The sequence below is a fragment of the Macaca thibetana genome, chromosome 14 (genome assembly GCF_024542745.1).
Source record: "Macaca thibetana thibetana isolate TM-01 chromosome 14, ASM2454274v1, whole genome shotgun sequence".
In the NCBI taxonomy this organism is placed as follows: domain Eukaryota; kingdom Metazoa; phylum Chordata; class Mammalia; order Primates; family Cercopithecidae; genus Macaca; species Macaca thibetana.
The window spans coordinates 10824481-10846004 of record NC_065591.1 but is presented as its reverse complement, the minus strand read 5'-3'; the positions used below and the strand labels follow the sequence as shown (position 1 = coordinate 10846004).

General features: G+C 47.2%; 2 protein-coding genes across 2 annotated transcripts; both read left to right on the top strand.

Moving 5' to 3' along the window:
• Positions 1-1831: 1831 nt before the first annotated feature.
• LOC126935629 (HIG1 domain family member 1A, mitochondrial-like) lies at positions 1832-2158 on the top strand. The gene has a single exon (XM_050757369.1). It carries the CDS (start codon positions 1832-1834, stop codon positions 2111-2113), a length of 282 nt encoding a protein of 93 aa, XP_050613326.1. The 3' UTR covers positions 2114-2158.
• Positions 2159-11572: 9414 nt separating this feature from the next.
• On the top strand, positions 11573-20347 carry PLAAT4 (phospholipase A and acyltransferase 4). The gene is made up of 5 exons (XM_050757336.1): positions 11573-11695; positions 11831-11892; positions 14514-14622; positions 18488-18756; positions 20034-20347. The coding sequence occupies exons 2-5, from the start codon at positions 11884-11886 to the stop codon at positions 20124-20126; spliced, it is 480 nt and encodes a 159-aa protein (XP_050613293.1). The 5' UTR covers positions 11573-11695; positions 11831-11883; the 3' UTR covers positions 20127-20347.
• The last annotated feature ends 1177 nt before the right edge of the window (positions 20348-21524 follow it).

Below are 21524 nucleotides of genomic sequence, written 5' to 3'. Positions count from 1 at the left end.
ATTTCTGTCCCTCTGGAGAACCCTAACTAATACAGAGACTCTTCACTGCTAATTCACCTCAGATTACTAGGGCACCCCTTAATAGAAAGTCAACTATTAAACACTATGGTAAATACTTGGAACACATTTTTTTTTTTTTTTTTTGGAGACAGAGTTTCGCTCTTGTTGCCCAGGCTAGAGAGCAGGGGCGTGATCTTGGCTCACCATAATCTCCACCTCCTGGGTTCAAGCGATTCTCCTGCCTCAGCCTTCCTGAGTAGCTGGGATTACAGGCGTGCACCACCACACCCAGATAATTTTGTATTTTTAGTAGAGACAGGGTTTCTCCATGTTAGTCAGGCTGGTCTCGGACTCCCAACCTCAGATGATCCGCCTGCCTCGGCCTCTCAAAGTGCTGGCATTACAGGCGTGAGCCACTGCGCCCAACCAGGACAAATTCTTAACGTTTGCATAAGCTTGCTTCCGACAGGAGCATTGTGAACTTGGCAGAACCATGCCACTCCTTCCAGCCCAGTGATAATATATTGCTAAAGAATGGAGGGAAACAGGCTCAACTCAGCAGCCACAGGAGAAATGGAAAAGGGCCTAAGGTGTGCTCCTGACCACCAATTCGGCACTGAAACTGGTGGGCATCAAGCCATGGAGCCACCACACACAGGTGAAGGCGTCCCTACCAGATGAAACATCCATGACAAAGGCCACCAAGGCCACAAGATGGGAGACAGAACCCCTAGAAGGCCTGATTTCCACTCAAAAGATGACAAGCTATTCTTTTATAATACGTTTCTAAACTTTTTCTTTCACGGACACAGGATTATGCAGATATCTTACAGCAAGACTCTTGCTGGATCTGTGGTCTATTACTCCTCTCTAGCCCTATGTGACTGCTTTGGTGAGCCTCCCCTAAACAAGGAAAATTTGGGTTTCTTATAGAAAAATCTTAAACAATGGACAGGATTGCAAATGACCAGAATAACTTAAAAAAAAAAATTCAGTATGGCCTATTAAAAAAACTTTAAATGATGCAATGTCAGGTTCCTCCTCGAGCTGCAGTTAAAACTGAATATTGTATGTATGTTCCCAATAACTCGGGAAACATTTCTTTAGCTTTGAAGGATATGCACCAACAGACTGAGGCCATATCTAACCCTGCACTGTACCTCAACGAAGTGATAGCCTCTTGGTTTGGTGGAGGACCTTCCTGATGGCAGAAATTCTTGTTGTCCTAACCACCCTCCTGGGCATAGGCATAACACTATGTTATGGCCTATATTGTTGTCATATGTTGTTCCAAAACATTCCTCAATCTCATAAGATTATGTTGCAACAGGCACTGCCTTTGAGTCCCCTAAGTCAGGTACATTACCAACGCCAAATAGATATCTTCCACTCCAGTGCCCCTCTCCAGCAGGAAGTAGCCAGAAAGAATACATCGCCCACTTCGTCTTAGTTCACCATATCATAGTTTGTACTCTTGTACTAACCTCTTAACAAATCAGTGCTTGGAAAAGTAACTAACATGATAGAAATCATGTACAAATTGACAGTGGGGACTGTGGCAGGCCGGGTCTCCATTAGCAACCAGCACACTCAGCCTTCACCAACACCTTGCTATAACTCTGATGAGTGTATAAGTTAAATATTAAGGAACCAGAGAAGCTAGTGCCTTAGTACAAAAGCTAGAAAGCAAAACAAGTTTATCAAGATCCCGCCTGGGCTTTCTCAGATCTTAGAGTTTAATTAAAATAATGAAAGTCCTCAGGCAGGGATCAGAAGCTGGTTGACACGTGAGAGGTTTTCTCGCTCTAGGGAGATTCCTCAAGCGGTCGCTATGTCAACAGACACAGATGTTTCTCTTTCTTCAAATGATGAAGATCAGGGATCCAAACTTATTCGAAAAGCTAAAGAGGCACTATTCGTACCCATTGGAATAGCAGGTTTTGCAGCACTTGTTACATATGGATTATACACATTGAAGAGCAGGGGAAATACTCAAATGTCCCTTCAACTGATCCACATGTGTGTGGCCGCCCAAGGCGTTGTTGTAGGAGCAACGACCGTTGGTAAGGGCTGTTCCGTGTATCGGGAATTCTGGGCAAAACCTAAGTCTTAGAAGAAGAGATGCTGTCTTGGTCTTGTTGGAGGAGCTTGCTTTAGTTAGGCGTCTCATTATTGAAGTTATGTGTTATTGTGGAAAATAAACTATTTGAGTGGGTTTAGAAGGTAACACAGCATTTTGAATATTGGCTTCCTTTCTTGCAGGCTTGATTTGCCTGGTGACCAAATTACTAGTGACTAGTTTACTAACTAGGTCATTCAAGGAAATCAAGTTAGCATAAAAGAAACATGTCACCTAAATGCACTAGATTGTATTGAAATGTCCACCTTCTTAAACTGTGAAGATGAACTTAGTTCTAAAGAAGATAATGGGCCAACCCTGAAGTACTCCCAGTTTGCTGCAGGATCTCACATGTTTTGGATGTTATATAACAGTTCTATTTGCCCCAGTTAATTTAACTTTTTTTCTGCCTGTCTGGTGGACTGGCTGGCTCTTTTAGAACTCTGTCCAAAAAGTACATGACATATAAATTCTAAAGCTTTCCACAACTGATGTATCTATGTGTGTGTGTTTAAACCAAATCTAGAAAGCTTACAATAGAGCTGTATAGTACTGGTATTTATTAAAGAATCACAATTGTAAACATGAGAATAACTTGTGGATTCTAATTCTTTTGTAATTGTGAATTATATTTTTGCTGCTGTTATATTAGAATAAATTTTAAATGTCATCTTGAAATAGAAATATGTATTTTAAGCACTCATGCAAAGGTAAATGAACACTTTTTTTTTTTTTTAGACAGAGTTTCGCTCTGTCACCAGGCTGGAGTGCAGTGGCGCAATCTCAGCTCACTGCAACCTCCGCCTCCTGGGTTCAAGCGATTCTCCTGCCTCCGCCTCCCGAGTAGCTGGGACTACAGATGTGTGCCACTACACCTGGCTAATTTTTTTTTTTTTTTTTTGTATTTTCAGTAGAGATGGGGTTTTACCATGTTAACCAGGATGGTCTCAATCTTCTGACCTCGTGATCTGCCCACCTCAGCCTCCCAAAGTTCTGGGATTACAGGCATGAGCCACCGTGCCTGGCCAATGAACACTTTTTAAATGTGTGCATTGCTTATTTTTTCCATAAGAATTGTAAACACTAAACTAAACAAATTACCTATAATGGAATCAATTAATAACTTATGAGCAAGCTGGTTTGGCCACACAGTATACCCAAACTTTTATATACTACCGAATGTTGTCACACTTGTGAAATTCTCCTGTCTAATCTGAACTTACATTCCATGGTGATACTATGGTATATATATATTGTTATTAAAGTAAGTGACCCATGTCAAAAAATAAAAGTAAAAAAAAAAAATGGAGACGTTCTTGCATACCTTGTACTAGGACCCATTTTAGATTAAGTAATTTTTTCAAGACTCTAAAGTAACTGTCTAGACCCCGGATTGTAGTTAAAGATGAGATAGAGTGAAACACTGGCTTTTGGCTCGTAGGTACACTGAATGTATATAAGCACTTGGAAAAAACTTGTAAGTTGGAGTTGGTCTGGTGAGTTACTCTGACCTTCTCCCTGTAACTGGTTGCAGAGATAAATTCCCTTCTTTCCCAGCCTGTTTGCATCTCATTACTGGACCACGAAAACAAACAGCCAGACCTCGTTCTGTTTGGAAGCAATCTTACATATGCTGATTGATGTCTCACGTCTCCCTAAAATGTATAAGAGCCAGCTGTGGGCACGTGTTGTCAGGACCTCCTGAGGCTGTGTCACCGGTGCATCCTTAACCTTGGCAAAATAAACTTTCTAAATTGACTGAGACCTATCTCAGGTATTTTGGGTTAACATTTCTAAAGACAAGCTCTGCAGCTGTGCACCCAAAGCCAGGAATCCAGGCTGAAGCCGTTACAGAGGGAGCTACCCGCCTGCTGTAGAGTCAGTAATGCAAAGTTCCGGGGGATTTACTGAAGCCATCTGGAAGCCAGGGCGGAGCCTGGTGGTCTGCTGCTTGTGGATCAGCTTTCCCACAGACGTGGATAATTTTACTTTCAAAAACAGAAGGAAATGCTGACACTGCTCAGAATGACCACTGTTCAAAAAAGGAAACATTTCTCTAAGCAGAAAGTGTAATGATTTCCTGTAAAAGGACAGAATAATAATTACTCTCCTCAATAGCTGGAATCATTAGCGCAGAAAATCACTTTGGAAACACCCAGGGTAGGAAGGCAGCCCTGAATTTCTGTCCCTGCTTGAAAAGGCAAGGTCTCTCCCAGTGAGAATCCTGGGCAACTCTTTCTGTACCAAGAAGCAGCAGCATTAGAGGCAGGGAGGTGTCAACCTTCAATATAGCCCTATATTATCTGGGCCAGGCTCGGTGGCTCACTCCAGTAATCCCAACACTTTGGGAGGCCAAGGTGGGCAGATCACGAGGTCAAGAGATCAAGACCATCCTGGCCAACGTGGTGAAACCCCGTCTCTACTAAACATACAAAAATTAGCTGAGCACGGTGGCGCACGCCTGTAGTCCCAGCTACTCGTGAGGCTGAGGCAGGAGAATAGCTTGAACCCAGGAGGCAGAGACTGCAGAGAGCCGAGATCACACTACTGTACTCCAGCCTGGCGACAGAGCAAGACACCATGTCAAAAAAAAAAAAAAAATCTAATAACAACTTCCAGAAAATACTGGGATTACAGGTGTAAGCACCATGCCAGCCTTACTACTTTTTTATGCTTTTTCTGTACCAGTTTCTTTCTCCTCTCCTTCTGGAGATCCAGTCACACATACATGGACCACTTGACATTGTCTCACAAATCACTGAGACTGTGCTCTCCTTTTTCTTCATTTAATCTGTCTATGCTTCAGTTTTTAGATTTGTATTGTCTTCTCTTTAAGATCACTTAGCTTTTCCTCTGGAGTGTTTAATCTACTTTTAATATTATCCAGTAAACTTTTCATTTAAGATTTGTATTTTTCAGTTTTAAATTTTCCACTTGCTTCTCTTTTTTGGTTTCTATTTTTCAAATGAAATACACTATTTGTTCCCTAATCATGGTCCCTAATCATAGTCAAGAAACTCAGAAGGGGGAAAAAGCATATGAAAACCAAAACAAGCAAAGAAAGAAAATGTAATAAAGATAAAAGAACTAATAAATAAAGTAGAAAAAGAAAAAATCAATCAATCTAAAGCTGATTCTTTGAGAAGATCAATAAAATTGATAAACCTGTAGCCCAGGGGGTCAGCAGAGACCCAAGTAATAAATATGTTAGGCCTCACCTGCCAGGAGACCACACAATCTGCCACTGTGGCACAAAAGCAGCCACAGACAATACAAAAATAAATGAGAATAGCTGTATTCATGGGTCTTGTAAGACAGGCAGTGGGCCAATTTGGACTGATTTGGATCCGTGTCCCACGCCAAATCTGTGTCCCATGTTTGGGTCCCAAATTGGGGCTTAGCCCACAAAAGAATTCAAGGGTGAGCCTGTGGTGAGAGAAGGCAACTTTTTTGAACCAGTACTGCTTCTTGCAGAGCAGGACTTACCTATAGGCAGTGGGCTGAGTTGGCAGCATATGGGCTGTTGGCAGCTGTATTTATACCCACTTTTAATTACATGCTAATTAAGAGACAGGTTATTCAGAACTTTGTGGAAAAGGGTGGAGAGTTTCCAGAACCATCTAAGGTAACTTCCAGGCCATTACCATGGCTTGTTGCAATGGCATTTGTAAACTGTCATGGCACTGGTGGGAGTGTCTTATGCTAATGAGCAGTGAGGGCAAATAGAGGTCACTTCTATCACCATCTGCTAGTTTTGGCTGGCTTCTTCACTGCCTACTGTTCTGACCACATCCGGCTCCTATCAACAGGATCAACAGGGCTGCGAACAGAAAGCAAGCCTTGCCAGCCTCCTACCTCACTACTATAGTAAGTTAGTGGAGGAGGAACATTTTCTTGTCTCAAATTCCAGCCAGAGTCTTTCCCAACATCTAAATACTGAATGCTGCCATGGCTTCACATAAATTTGCAATGGAAAAAATATATTTCTTTTTTTTTTTTTTTTGAGACGGAGTCTCGCTCTGTGCCCCAAGCTGGAGTGCAGTGGCACAATTTCAGCTCACTGAAAGCTCCGCCTCCCAGGTTCACGCCATTCTCCTGCCTCAGCCTCCTGAGTAGCTGGGACTACAGGCGCCCGCCACCGCGCCTGGCTAATTTTTTGTATTTTTAGTAGAGACGGGGTTTCACCGTGTTAGCCAGGATGGTCTCGATCTCCTGACCTTGTGATCCGCCCGCCTCGGCCTCCCAAAGTGCTGGGATTACAGGCGTGAGCCACCGCGCCCAGCCAAAAAAATATATTTCTAAATGGCTTTGTATTTTGCTGCAGGGAAGGAAAACAAAATCTCGGAACCCAAACTCACTAAGCCAAAGGGAAAATTCAAGCTAGGAACTGGGTCACCCAAACCTACCTCCCATTTTGTTCCTAAATAGATCGCTACAAAAATTAAAAGCTATATAACTCCCTCACAATTTGCTCACAAGAGAATTCTTTGTGAGCCCCAAGATCTTTACCCTAAAATGGTTCTGCTGAATGACACTCCGATGATGTAAATTGACAGCTTGTCATCACAGGTATGGGACAAAGGACAGAACTATAAGTCATCCCTCGTTCACCTGAGACAAAGGCATATTTGACTGCTTATATAAAAATGCAGATTCATTAAGCACGAAATGAATGCATAATTAACTATTCCTCTACCCCCTCCTTTCACATGTAAAATGCAGATTCAGTGAAAGCTGATCAAAGACTCAAAGGAATGCAACCACTTGCCTCTTTTATCTACCCTCCCTTTTTCTCCCTTTTCTCTTTCCCCTAATGCCCACACTTTTCCCTTTAAATAATGATGTCCCCAGACGCACTTTGGAAAAAGCACGAACCACAGATGTTTCCTATGGTTTTCTGTTCCTTTTTTTTCTGGATGTGTCCTTAACCTTAGCTAAATAAATCTCTAAATTTTTTATTGAGCGCTGTTTCAAATATTTTCTTGGTTACAGCAGCTATTGCATCTAGATATACAATATAAATTAATGTAAAATATCATATTCTTGTAATATCATAAATGCTAGAGGGATCATCCCAATCGGGGAAAGCTACAAGAAGACAGTGTTGATGGTGAGGCACAACTTCCTAGATTTTTGCTGTCAGTGGGCTGGTTGGAATTTAAATTCTTTGAGTGTTAAAAACCAATCAGTCTTCATAACTGATTATTTCTGCTATTATTGTTACCTATTGGAGCCTCTAGGAAAAAAAGAGGCAATAGAGAAAGAGAGGCAGTCTCCAGATAGAGATATGCTTCTGGAATTTTTCAAAGAAGGTTTTAGGTGGCTAATGAGCTCTAGCGGGACCAGACGTCTGATCCTTAGGAGCAGATCATCCAACCTGATGTGGGTCAGTTTGGACTCCAAGTCTGACACAGCAGAACAGGCTTCAGAAAGCCTTGCTTGTCACTCGGAATACAGCCGTCACTCCTGCCGCATCTAAGCTTTGGTGCTGCTGAAGAAAGGCCACTGGCTGTTTTGGAATCCTGAATTCACAGACCCCAACTGCCTGGAACTGACTCTAAGCTAAAACCTGACACTATCTACCACAAGCTGTTTCAACCTCAGCACAAGCTGTGATGAACTGGAAGTGTAAGCAGACAGGAAGGGTTGCCAGGGATTATAGGAATGTAATCAACGGAGCAATCAGCCTTTTACAGCCTACCGTCCTGCAGCCTGTTTCTTCCTAAAACTCGCATGGAATGCAGTCATGTGGTTGGTTAAAACCAGCTCCTAACGGATCCCAGCAACTTACAGATGAACCTGAGTGAACTTTCCTCATTACCATGCTAAAGTCTCCACCCCGAGGAGCTACAGCTTCATTACCATAACATGCAACCTATGTGTTGGCATGATGACTCACTGCATCTATGCAATGCGACTCCCTCCTCTGTATGTGCTGATGAACCCTCTCCCCTCTCCATCACCCATAAAACCCTCTAAGGGAGGAGACCACCCCTCATATTGTCTTATGCCCAATTTCTGCCTCCAAAGAAAGAAGAAATAAAAACTAAAAGGCAGAAATGAAATCCACAGGCAGACAGCCCAGCACTGCACCCTGGGCCTGGTAGTTAAAGATCGACCCCTGATCTAATCGGTTCTGTTATCTATAGATTACAGACATTGTATAGAAATGCACTGTGAAAATCCCTATCTTGTTTTGTTCCGGTCTAATTATCGATGCGTGCAGCCCCCAGTCACATACCCCCTGCTTGCTCAATCAATCACGACCCTCTCACATGCACCCCCTTAGAGTTGTGAGCCCTTGAAAGGGACAGGAATTGCTCACTCGGGGAGCTCGGCTCTTGAGACAGAAGTCTTGCCGATGCTCCTGGCCGAATAAACCCCTTCCTTCTTTATTTCGGTGTCTGAGGAGTTTTGTCTGTGACTCGTCCTGTGACACCTCTTGTCACTTTTCCTAGGGAAGAAGGCTTTGGAGAATCCTCCCAGTGTCCTCCTTACTTGTGCCAAGTAATAAAACTCCTATTGATCAATACCTGTGTTCTCATGAAAAGTTGTTTGTTACCGGATGAATGATCCCCAGTTTTTTTCAAGTAACAGAAGCAGGCATGTATAGTTTCTTCTGATAGCAACCAAATACATGTCATTTGTCCACATCAATCAGTCCTGCAATTCTCCAACATTGACTGCGTGTTCAACAATCCAACTCAATTCCGATGCTAACTATCCAGAGTTAGGCTCAGCCTCCACAGGTACAGGCTCCAGGCTCAGCAACAAATGGAGTTCCTTGGCTACTCACATTTCTACGTGGCTGACTACAAACGGTGGAGACCCCCTGAAGCAACTTTAAATTTGATAATTCCCTAGAACAACTTCCAAAATTTAGAAAACTGCTTTACTTATGATTGTCAGTTTATTATAAAGGATACAACTCAGGAATGGCAACATGGAAGAAACTAATAAGAAACTAATATGGGGGGCAATGATTGTGCAGGGCTTCCATTGTTAAAGAAAAAATTATCTAATGATACAATCTTGATACCCACTGCAGTGGGATTTTGCAGCAGGAGAGAGAGAGATGAGGCTTAAACTTGAACACAGCATGGGCAAGTGGGAATTTATAGGCAAGGAGAAGCATACGGGTCAGTGGATGGAAAATTATGAAGAGGAAACCTCGGGGCCAAGAGGGATTCTGGTTAAACCACACTAACAGGATTCTTGCTGAAGACAGGCTAGGGTGATCAGACATCACCTGGAGGATAGTGAGGATGACCCCGGTCAGATACCGAGGGTGGGAAGTTCCTGCTAAACTGACTTGACAGGGTCCTTTGCTAAAATTAGATTTTACAAGGAAGTACAGATGTGCCTAGGAAGAGGTTTGGGAACCTGACTAAAATGTGGTCATGCAGAGAATCTTTGCCCCCATGACCTCTCCAGCCAGGCCAATCTCCCACCACATCTGTGTTCACCTGCCCCAAAGCTCTCCCAACCCCATCATGTAGGGGTTTCTAGGGAGAATTCATGATGTAGACATTATTGATTAAATAATGGTGATCAGTCCCCATCCTGAAGTTATCCAGCTCCCCCTCCTTAACAAAGAGCCCCCTCTTTAGCATAAACTCAGGTTTATTTGACAGAGACTCCTTTTGAATAACAAGACATCCTATCACTCAGGAAATTCCAAGGGTCTTAGGACCTCTGTGTCTGGAACTGGAGTCAAAGACCAAAAATATATATTTTTATCATGCCACATAAGTCATAAATAAACTTTTCTTATGCTACAAGGCATAAATTCATTTAAAAATAAAATTTTTTATTATGCCACAAGGCAAAAGCCTAGACTCTGGGATTGTTGAATCCAGACTCTTGTTGGGCCCCCCCCCCACCTTAAAGAGTTTTGTGATCCTAAATATTTCAAAATGGAGTCACTTATGACAAGTGACTCAGCCTACAGTGAAACTGCTGAACCCTCAAAATGATAAACACAGGTATGATGGACTGAGGTAATAAGATAACATCTGTGTGGCCAGACACCCCCAAGACGTGACAAGAGACTGAAACCAAAAGGTGGCTGACAAATGACCATGGACACTCCTGCAGAGGGCCACAAAACAGCAAAGAAACTGACCATGGCAAGGCACCTGCAGAAGCTCTGCCCAAGAAAGCTCTGAGGCCTCCTCAGGATATCCACAGTGGTCCCTGGAGGCTCTGCTCAAGAACAGCAACTTCGCTCAGCAGTGTTTTGAGGGAAATCCAGAGGCGTGCTAACCTAAACAACAGAAATGGGGTTTTTCTGTTCTGTTTTGCTTTGAGACAGGGTCACACTCCAGTTGCCCAGGTTAGACTGCATTAGAGCAATCTCAGCTCACTGCAGCCCTACTTCCCGGGCTCAGGCGATCCTCTCATCTCAGCCTCCCAAGTAGCTGAGAGTACAGGCACGTGCCACCATGCCCGACTGATTTTTTTTTTTTCTATATTTTTAGTAGAGACAGGTCTTGCCATATTGGCCAGGCTGGTCTTGAACTCCCGGGCTCAAGTGATCCACCTATCTAGGCCTCTGGTTGGGTGTGAAAATATGGCCCAGTTCTGGCCAGTGGAGAAGGGAACGGGTCATCTGGGGGACTACTCCCTGAAAAAAAGACTAATGATGAGAATCACCTTTCCCTCCATCTTTTGGGCATAGCCAGGTGAAAATGGGTCACTCAAGGCTGCTACAGCCATGGGAGTCCCTGCAGGACAACAGTGCAGACCCAGGACCAGTGCAATGGAGACAGCCTGTGGAGTCCTTGGTGACCGTGGTGAGTCACTAGACCCAACCTGAGTCACCCTCTTCCTGCCTTTCTGTTACCAAGACAATGGGTGTCCAGGCTATTGAAGCCCCTTTGAGTTTAGTTCTGCTTCTTGCACCCAAATGCATTTTAATGGGGCTATGAGCTCCTGGGCTCCACATGGTCTAAGGTAGCCCTCACCTCCAGGGCATCCCCATGGCATGAAGCACCCCCTCTGGCCTTTCCCCAAGACTTCTCCCAAGACTTCTGGTCCAATATTTTCTGGGTGTCATTACAAGACAACGTCCTATAGGGTGCACTGGGGATTGACATCTCCCTGCCTCCAAATGCCTCCCCTTCCTGGAGTAGGAAGAGCTGCCCAGGATTCTTGTTAGAAGAGACCTTTATTTTGGCTCACACCTCTAATCTCAGCACTTTGGGAGACCGATGGGGGCCAGATCACAAGGTCAAGAGATTGAGACCATCCTGGCCAACATGGTGAAACCCCGTCCCTACTAAAAATGGAAAATTTAGCTGGGGATGGTGGCGGGTGCCTTTAATCCCAGCTACCCAGGAAGCTGAGGCAGGAGAATCACTTGAAACCAGGAGGCAGAGGTTGCAATGAGCCGAGATCGCACCATTGCACTCCAGCCTGGGCGACAAGAGCAAAACTCTGTCTCAGAAAAATAAAAAAATAAAAAAAACAAAGAAGAGACCTTTATTTCTCAAGGAGGGGCAGAAATTCAGGGCTCCCCTTCGACTCTGGCTGCTCCCAAGGTGGCTTTAAAGCACCAATGAGTCCGTGACTTGTGTAAGAAATGATTAGTCCTTTCATCTAGAGAAATAGCTCCCTTTTCAACAGTTGTCTCTCTTCAACAGTATTTAGTATTTGAGTGAGGTTGAAACAGTGTCAAAAGGAAAGTAAAAGTGAAATTCTGTCTTTCAGCATAAAAGCCGATCCACAAACAGCGGAGCACCAGACCTCACCTTGGCTTGGAGATGGCTTCGGTAAGTTTCTCGGGACTTTGCATTACTGACTCTATAGCAGTTGGGCAGCTCCGCCCAGGAAAGGCCCCAGTCCGGGCTCCTGGCCTTGGGCACACAGCTCCAGAGCTCGTCTTTAGAAGGCTGTCATGGAAAACTGTATTTGTCTTTTAAAAGTGCATCTGCCTGGCTGGACAGGGAGTCCTCTGGGCAGAATCCACCTCCTCTGTGTACCTGGCACAGTGCGGGGAGCCCAGGACTCGCATGTATTAGAGGGTTGTGGGGTGCCGGATGTCAAGTCTACCTCAGCCTGAGGAGAAGCCAGAGTGTGGGCAGGTGGGGGACTCTGGGTTGTGGGAAGCAAGCAAATCCCAACATCATCTGCTTCTGCCGCGACGGGGGCTTAGTCCCTTCTCAACCCCAAACGATGCTTTCTCTCTCCTCGTTCCTCTGTGGCATCATCTGGCCTTATAAGGTGCATTCTAATCTCAGCAGCGTTCTGAATACTGAAATTTCTCCTCCTATCAGCCCAGATGTACCGACTGGCAGAAGCCCTAGGGAGAGCAGGCTGAGCTCAGTGGTGTGCAACTGAAAAGGAACAGCAGGGCTCAGGCTATTACTAGAAACAAAACCATTCCAGGAAAGAGTCCTGCAAATTCTAGAAGGCAGCCCACCCACCAGCACCACGTGATTCTGGGGAAGGCCTTTATTGCGCCACAACACAAACCGGCTTTTCACAGGGAGCCCTTTCCTTATTTAGGCCAAAGCTCATGTTTCACGGCCACCAGCTGAGACTGTGGTTTTAGACATTCAGCAGTACCATTAAAAGCCCACATGGAGACCATCTCTGGGTCCTGCGGTGCCCTGAGGCACAGAGGAGGAACTGGGCAGGAGTCCTGGCCCTGCTCCTTTCCCCTCCCTCTTCCTTGTCTATTTCCTTTGTCCCATTCTATGCCAGGCCCTTCACTGGATCCTGGAGGTGCAAGGGAGGGAGGGAGGGAGAGAGGGAGGAGCACACAGGATCCTGCCTGCCTGGAGCTCACAGCCCAGAGGGGCACAGGCAGGCACAGGGAGTTGCAGCTCGACCTGACCACTGCAGGGAGCAGCAGAGGCCCCCAGGGACCCAGGGCCTGGGAGTGGGGTGGCAGGTCAGCTGAGCCAGGCTGGGACCATCAGGGCAGCCTCTCAGGTGAGGGAGGGGAAGAGGAAGAGTGGCTGCAGGGAAGTGACGGAGGCAGGGAGACCCAGATGTGCAGAGTAGCAGAGACTAAAGCCAGGGCTGTAGTGAAGGGCTGGAATGTCACTCAGTGGGCCTACGGGTGCAGAGCCCAGGGAGGGAGAGGAGGGTGAGGAAGGGCCAGTCAGGAAGGGCCTGGGAGCTGCCCACAGGGTGTGTCCTGGGCCCTGAGGTCAGAGGAAGGTCATGGCCAGATGTGCCCTTGGGAAGGCCGCCATGGGTTCTGAGGGGTTGGATACGGAGTGGCAGGGACAGGTGGCGGGGGCTGGTCAGGGGGCTGTGGGGGTCACAGAGGCAGACATGGGGCTGTGGATGGGATATTGACAAGGACACCAACCAGGAGAAGCTTCTGGAGTCCACACTGATTGGTTTTAGTGACTGGATATTGGCGTGAGGAAGAGGGCAAAGGAGAGCAGACCCCAGGTCTAGGATGGGACATCCTGGGATGAGGGAGACGGAGGCTGTCACCCACTGAGGACAGGCATAGAGAGGGCAAAAATGGAAAAAACCTTCAATGATGAGGCTGCTATGCCCTGGGGCAGGACATGGAGAAGTGGGAAAGAGGTGAGGAAGGGGAAGAAGGTGGGCGAGACAGGAACCAGCATGAGGGGTGTGCAGGGAAGACCCAGCTTGGCCTCCTTCCAGCTGAGTGTTCTCAGGCAAGCCTCTCCACCTCTCTGATCCTCAGTTTCCCCACCTGTGTCATGGGATGATCATGCCTTCCCCTGGGGCTGTGGAGAGGGTGCAGTTATTGTAGGACAAGTTCCCACAGAGGCCTGTTCTGTGAGTGCAGAGCCCCCTCGCTGCTGGGAGCTGGGGGGCCCATAAGACCCCACTCAGGCCCCAGCAGGATGCTGTGAGCTCCTGTCTCCCAGAGCATCATCTCCAAGAGACAGGTGCGCTAAGGCTGGATGGGGTAGGGTCTGAGGAGGAGGTGGCTCTTGGGGCCATGGAGAGGCACAGGGAAGGAGGAGTGATGAGGAACTGAGGGTCAGTCTGCAGAGGGTGGAGAGCTCAAGACTCACCTTCCCAGCCTTGCTCCTGGCCTCAGTGAAGGTGCTGGTCCATGCAGGCTCTTGGGTCAGGCTGCTGAGGGGCGCATGTACAATGCACCCATGCACATACATCTGCATCCTCAGCATGCACACACACAGCACACACGCGCCACACACACGCCCAGACGGTCCTTCTCTCTCCCATCCCACAAGATAATTCTCCAGACTTCCGGCCCCCGGTGCCCCCACTGAGGAGAGCCTCTAAAAGTGACAGCAGGGCTGGGGATCTCATGGGGGCTAGAAGCTGATGAACATCAGCAAGGCGTCTCCAGGATGAGCTGCAGCTCCCCAAGCCAGGGTCTCTGTTCTTGCCTAGAAGGCCGTATACTCCATCTCTGGCTTTTCTGTTGCAGCCACAGCAGGAGCCCAAACCGGGAGACCTGATTGAGATTTTCCGCCTTGGCTATGAGCACTGGGCCCTGTATATAGGAGATGGCTACGTGATCCATCTGGCTCCTCCAGGTAAGGACTGATGAATATATAATTTTCAAACTATTTGTTAAAAGGATGACGAGAGGGCCGGGTGCGGTGGCTCATGCCTGTAATCCCAGCACTTTGGGAGGTTGAAGCGGGTTGATCGCCTGAGGTCAGGAGTTCGAGACCAGCCTGACCAACATGGAGAAACCCCATCTCTACTAAAAATACAAAATTAGCCAGGTGTGGTGGCACATGCCTCTAATCCCAGCTACTCAGAAGGCTGAGGCAGGAGAATCACTTGATCCTGGGAGGTGGAGGTTGCAGTGAGCTGAGATTGTGCCATTGCACTCTAGCCTGGGCAACAAGAGCAAAACTCCATCTCAAAAAATTAAAATAATAATAACAACAAGATAATGAGAGCCACTGAAAGACAGTTAAGAAAGGGAAACTTGCCAGGCACGGTGGCTCATGCCTGTAATCCCAGCACTTTGGGAGGCTGAGGCGGGTGGATCACAAGGTCAGGAGATCGAGACCATCCTGGCTAACACGGTGAAACCCTGTCTCTACTAAAAAAAATACAAAAAACTAGCCGGGCGCGGAGGCAGGCGCCTGTGGTCCCAGCCACTTGGGAGGCTGAGGCAGAAGAATGGCGTCGGCCCGGGAGGTGGAGCTTGCAGTGAGCCGAGATCGCACCACTGCACTCCAGCCTGGGCGACAGAGCGAGACTCCATCTCAAAAAAAAAAAAAAAAAAAAAGGAAACTTGGGTTAGGAGACACATTCTTCTTCAAGGATGCCTGATGAGATTGTACACACATATGTCCCAGGGAGTAGACACAGTGCATTCCATAGGTTCTGGCAGAATAGAAGAGACAATTGCCTCCCGCAGCAAAGCTGGGCTGCTGCAGCATTGGGATCTCTCTAGCTCAAAGTCAGTTAACTTAGCATGCAGAATCTCATACGACTTAAACCAGCCAGGTTTCTTAGGTCTTAAAGAAGAAAGTTTCTCAAAAGGAACAATGTTTCTCCGTGCTAGATCCTTTGCTTCATATGTTTTCACAGAACCAGGTGTCTTGATATTACGTACTTAATTGCTCCTTAATGGGCGCAATTCTCACAGGTTTATACATTTTTTTAAAATTCTCATACAAATGCACAGTAAGCAATACCAATGATTTATTTAACTCATTAATAACAGAAACAGCAAGATGACATAGCCAGTTAAAAGCAGAATGAAGGAAACATATGTATGGATAGTCAATGAAAGGGGAAAAAATGAATGCAGAGGACAGGCACAGTGGCTCACTCCTATAATCCCAGCACTTTGGGAGGCCAAGGTGGGCGGATCACTTGAGGTCAGGAGTTCAAGACCAGCCTGGCCAACATGGTGAAATCCCATCTCTACTAAAAATACAAAAATTAGCTGGGGGTGGTGGCGGGCATCTGTAATCCCAGCTACTCAGGAGGCTGAGGCAGGAGAATTGCTTGAACCCAGGAGATGGAGGTTGCAGTGAGCCGAGATCCTGAAACGGTGCCACTGCACTCCAGCCTAGGTGACAGAGCAAGACATTGTCTCAAAAAACAATAACAACAAAAATGCAGAAATGAGACAATGAGACTGCCAAATTAGGTAGGTGCAGGTAAGTTCATATTCTCTAAGGCAATGCCACTACATAACTCTTGATGTTCTCTTTTCACTAAGCATTTACACTGTCACTGGACAAAAACCATTCCCATCACTATCAGAGCAAGACATTTGCATCTTATCAGTTTTCTCCAACCCATCATCTCCCAGGCAGGGTTGTAAAAATGTCTGAATTGAGGAAAATAGTAAATCAAGCCCACTTAATCCAGATGACCTTCAGGGACCTTGTAAGACAAAGCATGGCAATGAAGACACATGGTCCTTTTTGTGCCTAACCTGCAGGATGTAAAGAGGCTTTTTTTTTTTTTTTTTTTTTGAGGCAGTCTTGCTCTGTCACCAGGATGGAGTGCAGTGGCACAATCTCAGCTCACTGCAACCTCCACCTCCCAGGTTCAAGTGATTCCCCTGCCTCAGCCTCCCGAATAGCTGGGACTACAGGCACACACCACCACACCCAGTTAATTTTTTGTATTTTAGTAGAGATGGGTTTCACCACGTTGGCCAGGATAGTCTCGATCTCCTGACCTCGTGATCCGCCTGCCTCGGCCTTCCACAGTGCTGGGATTACAAGCATGAGCTAACACACTCAGCCGTAAACAGGCTTTTTAAAGACAATTTTTCTTTCTTTCTTTCTTTTTTTTTTTTTCCTCTGAGACAGGGTCTTACTCTGTCTCCCAGGCTGGTGTGCAGTGATGTGATTATGGCTCACTGCAGCCTTGACCTCCCCGAGCTCAGGCCAGGTGATCCTCCCACATCAGCCTTCTGAATAGCTGAGACGACAGGCATGCGCCACCCTGTGCAGCTAATTTTTGTGTTTTTTTTTTTTTTTGAGACTGAGTCTGGCTCTGTCGCCCAGGCTGGAGTGCAGTGGCCGGATCTCAGCTCACTGCAAGCTCCGCCTCCCGGGTTTACGCCATTCTCCTGCCTCAGCCTCCCGAGTAGCTGGGACCACAGGCGCCCGCCACTTCGCCCGGCTAGTTTTTTGTATTTTTTAGTAGAGATGGGGTTTCACCGTGTTAGCCAGGATGGTCTCGATCTCCTGACCTCGTGATCCGCCCGTCTCGGCCTCCCATAGTGCTGGGATTACAGGCTTGAGCCACCGCGCCCGGCCATTTTTGTGTTTTTTGTAGGGAAAACACAACAGGTCTCACCATGTTGTCCAGGCTGGTCTCGAACTCCTGAGCTCAAGTGGTCCACCCGTGTAGGCCTCCCAAAGTGCTGGGATTACAGGCATGAACCACTGTGCCCAGCCAACAGGATTTTCTTAAGTGGGTTCTAAGTGCAAACATCAGCCTTGAGATTAGAAACGGGGCAAGAGAGGTAACACACCTAATTATTGTGCGCATTAGGTACTATCCATTTTAATAAAAATAACACCTGGAGTCACTATATAATGCAATTGGGGTTCCATTGGTTGACAGCTCTTCTGTGTACCTCTCTATGTGCCTAGAACTGTGCCAGATTGTAGGACAGAAGACACTTTACAAAGGATTCCCTCAACATCAGCTCAGTGCGGTGGAAGGAACCTGCCCTTTGGGGCTTAAGAGAAGCAGTTTCACATCCTGATTCTAGGACTTCTCACAGCACGGAAAAGTCTCATGATATCTCTCTCAGCCCGATACTGGTTTTTAAATTGAGATGATAGTATTTTCCTTGAAAGTTAAAAAGGAAATTAAATTAGGAAGTATGTGTAACAGCACAGCATGGTAACTGAAACAGTGGGTACTAAACGAAGTGGATCTTTTTCCAAAACACGAGTGTACAAAGCTGAACAGGTAATAAATATGCTTTACCATCATTGCTTATAATGATGAAAATTTTTCCAATGCCTAAATGACTGATAACAGGGGATTGGCCACAGAAGTGATGCACATGCATAGCATGGAATATGGTAGCAGTCACTGGCAATCATGACATTCACTGACTTGAACAAACATTCACACCTTATTTGATTAAAAAAGAGAGAGCAAAATCTATTAGCTGGGCGTGGTGGCGGGCGCCTGTAGTCCCACTACTCGGGAGGCTGAGGCAGGAGAATGGCGTGAACCCGGGAGGCGGAGCTTGCAGTGAGCTGAGACTGCGCCACTGCACTCCAGCCTGGGCGACAGAGCGAGACTCCGTCCAAAAAAAAAAAAAAAAAGCCAAATCTGTGAATCCTCCAGTCACATTTGTGAAAGGATAAACAGCAGTAGTTCCCTAGTGGAGATTTCAAGCCCTTCTCTCCCTACTTCACCTTCCCCTGCCAGTGAGAATGCCTCTGATTGCAGATGGGTACCCCGCGGCTAGCTCCTCCAGTGCCTTCTCAGTCCCGGGCGGCATTGCAGTGGTGAAACAGGAGCTCCTGAAAGATGTGCTGGAAGGCTGTAACTATCGGGTCAACAACAGCTTGGACCGTAGGTTCGAACCACTGCCCGTGGGGGTGATCATCAGTTCTGCCAAGGAGTTGGTTGGTCAGAAGATGAAGTACAGTATTGTGAGCAGGAACTGTGAACACTTTGTCACCAAGCTGAGATATGGCAGGTCCCACTGTCAACAGGTAAGGATCTCTCTGGATAATCCATCTCCCCTGGGGAGGTCTGCTTGGGGCTGGACTCACTGGGCTATGCAACCAGGCGATCACCGTGAATGATGCAAACGCAGCCTCTTGGAGACCCACTGACTGAGAGTCAGGACCTCTGAGCTCCAATGCCAGATCTGCTTCTAATCCACAGAGGGTCTTTGGACAGGTCCCTTCCCCTCCAGGCCTCTCCATGTGCAGAGTGGGTGGATGGAGGACCTCTGAGGATCCTTCCCCTCTAAACCCTATCCTGAAAATGACTCCTGAAGTTCTAGGGGTCATCAGGAGAATCTGGGCCAACCCAGGACCGTGACAGGTCCCACAACCCCCCAAAGAGCACTTAGGCAAGGGACGCTCAGGGTCCATGGACCTGTGTAAGAGCTCAAGGACATTTGTGTGTAAGATCTGCAGCCTCCATCCCTTGCCTCTTCATAGTCTTTCACATTTGTTGCCCCAAAACACACAACTAATAAGTGGCAGAACCAGGATTGAAACCCCGGCTGTCCTTTCTAGAGTCTGTGCCTGTGATGCCTGCCGTGTAGCAGCTCAGGGCCCCTGGCCTGCGGGACTGAATGGATGCGCGTCCTTGATGAGATGGGGATGATGGCAGGAGGAGAGGCTTTGGGGAGGGAAATCGAGAGTTTGGCGTGGCATGTGATGTCTGAGGTGCCCATTAGAGGCCCAGGTGGAGATAAGGCATGGAGTTGGAGTTTAGGCTGAAGTAGAGCTGGAGATGGAAGTTTCCAGGCTGCAGTTGGGAATAGTACACAGTGACCCCAGGGCACGCATATGGCCATGGCCTCCCTAAGTCTCCCCTCAGCTTCTGCCACAGCCCTCCCTGTGCAACGGTGTAGCTCAAGGAGGACTCAGACTGCAAAACAGTCCCCAGTCTGGCCCCTGGAGCTCTGGCCCTAGGAAGTGAGGCACAAACCTTCTTCCTCGCCGCAAATCCGAACAAATGTCCTCACCTGGAAGCTCTCTCAAAAGGATCTCATGGGCACATTCTAAGGACAAGCCCAGATAAACCCAACACCAAGAAGTGGTCACAGCCCAGAAAATGGAGTCCCTGGGGATACAGCCAACGGCTTCTCTGGGAGAGGATTCTGAGCCAGTCAGCTGGGAGAGAAAAGAGGAGATGCCAGGCCGTAGGGGAGGCAGGAGAGAGGGGAGACGGGGAGGAGTTCCAGGCCCTTGGGAGGGAGAAGGTGCCAGCCTGGCTTGCTGCGAACGCTCAACAAAAGCTGCTTGCTTTGCAGGTGGAAAATGCCGTGGCTGAAGTCGGTGCGTTCGCGATGATTGGAGCGGCTGTTGCTGGATGCTCTTTTGCGATTATGAAATACCAAAAGTGACAGCCTGAAGCAGCCACAAAATCCTGTATTAGAAGCAGATGTGGGGGTCCCAGTGGAGATGTGGGGGTCCCAGGCCTCCCCCACACCTCCAGCAGCCTGACCCTCGTGCTCTGTCTCAGGCTCTCTCTAGATCCTTTCCTCTGTTTCCTTCTCTCGCTGGTGAAAGTATGATCTAATTGAAATAAGATTGAAGGATCAACAAACAGCCATCTGCCCCTTCAGAAAGGAATTCTACCATGTTTTTATAGACTTCTGAATCACAAAGGAGGAAAGTAACATTGAGTGAACACCCACTGGATAGTTCCAGCAATTTCCAGCTGGGTGACTTTGGAGAAGGCTGTTGATTCTCTGAAACTCATTTCTTCCATGTCAGGTGATGTCAGGAGGATCACCTAAGATAATGCATACACGGCACCCAGCCCCATGTCTGGTACGTAACAGATGTTCAGTGAATTATCTTTATCATTCTACACAGACATAACATTGACGTAATTGCATGTCATTAATTTTACTCTCAGGGAGGTAAAAAAAAAAAACTTAATTACCTCCCGGTATAGTCTCATGTGGTGCTTAAATCCACTCACAACACCTACGCATCTACCAGCATCTTCCCCGTTCCCTTCCTCAACTGGCCCTCTTTTTAGAAAGTTTTTTTTTTTTTTTTTTTAGCTCAAAGGTCTGAGTTCTCACCCACCTGTGACTACTAGATGGAGTAATATTCTTTCCAAGCCCAAATTGCCATGGTTCAAGCTGGTCCTGGGTGGAATGCTGAGAATTAGCTACCTCTAAATCTCCCTCCACTACTTCCAGCATGCCCTGGGTGTGGCTCCGGAAGTGCCCAGCTCCCCATGTTTCTGTGCTTCCTCACTCCAGCCTCTACCACCAGTGACCCTACTCAGTGGCCGCTTCCATGGTGGTCACTGCAGCCACCACCACTCTGCCTTCAGGACTGAGGACATCACCCTCCCCTGGGTTGTACTTTTTCATGCGTGAGCGAGCTGGTTGGTCCCTTAATTCACCAACACAGTGGAGACCAGGCTGTGATGATTAACGAGACTCCCCTGGAAGCTCAGGGCTATTGGAAGGTTGAAGAACAAAGAGAATAACTTATCATTGCTACAATTAGAGGGGGATCTGCTTAGATTCCTGGCTGAAATGCCAGGCTCCATTTGGGGATTGCAGAAGCATCCATGCCTGCCTTGCTCCAGGGCTACCTCCACATCAGAGGGCCCAGCTGCTCTACCCAGAGTCCAGGTCTAAAAACCAGAAGGCACAGCAAGAGAAGAAGGCTTTCTCACTTCTTGTGATCTAAGGCTCACCTCCCCAGATTTCATTGCCTGTCCAGGATCAATTGTTCCAGTGTGCTGGACAATGGGAACATCCAGGCCCTTCCAAGGT

Bases quoted from the DNA above. Each gene is read 5' to 3' on its own strand.
- LOC126935629 (XM_050757369.1), top strand. From the start codon at position 1,832: ATGTCAACAGACACAGATGTTTCTCTTTCTTCAAATGATGAAGATCAG.
- PLAAT4 (XM_050757336.1), top strand. The intron at 14,623-18,487 runs GTAAGGACTGAT...CTCTGATTGCAG, and splicing joins GATCCATCTGGCTCCTCCAG to ATGGGTACCCCGCGGCTAGC. The intron at 18,757-20,033 runs GTAAGGATCTCT...CTTGCTTTGCAG, and splicing joins GCAGGTCCCACTGTCAACAG to GTGGAAAATGCCGTGGCTGA.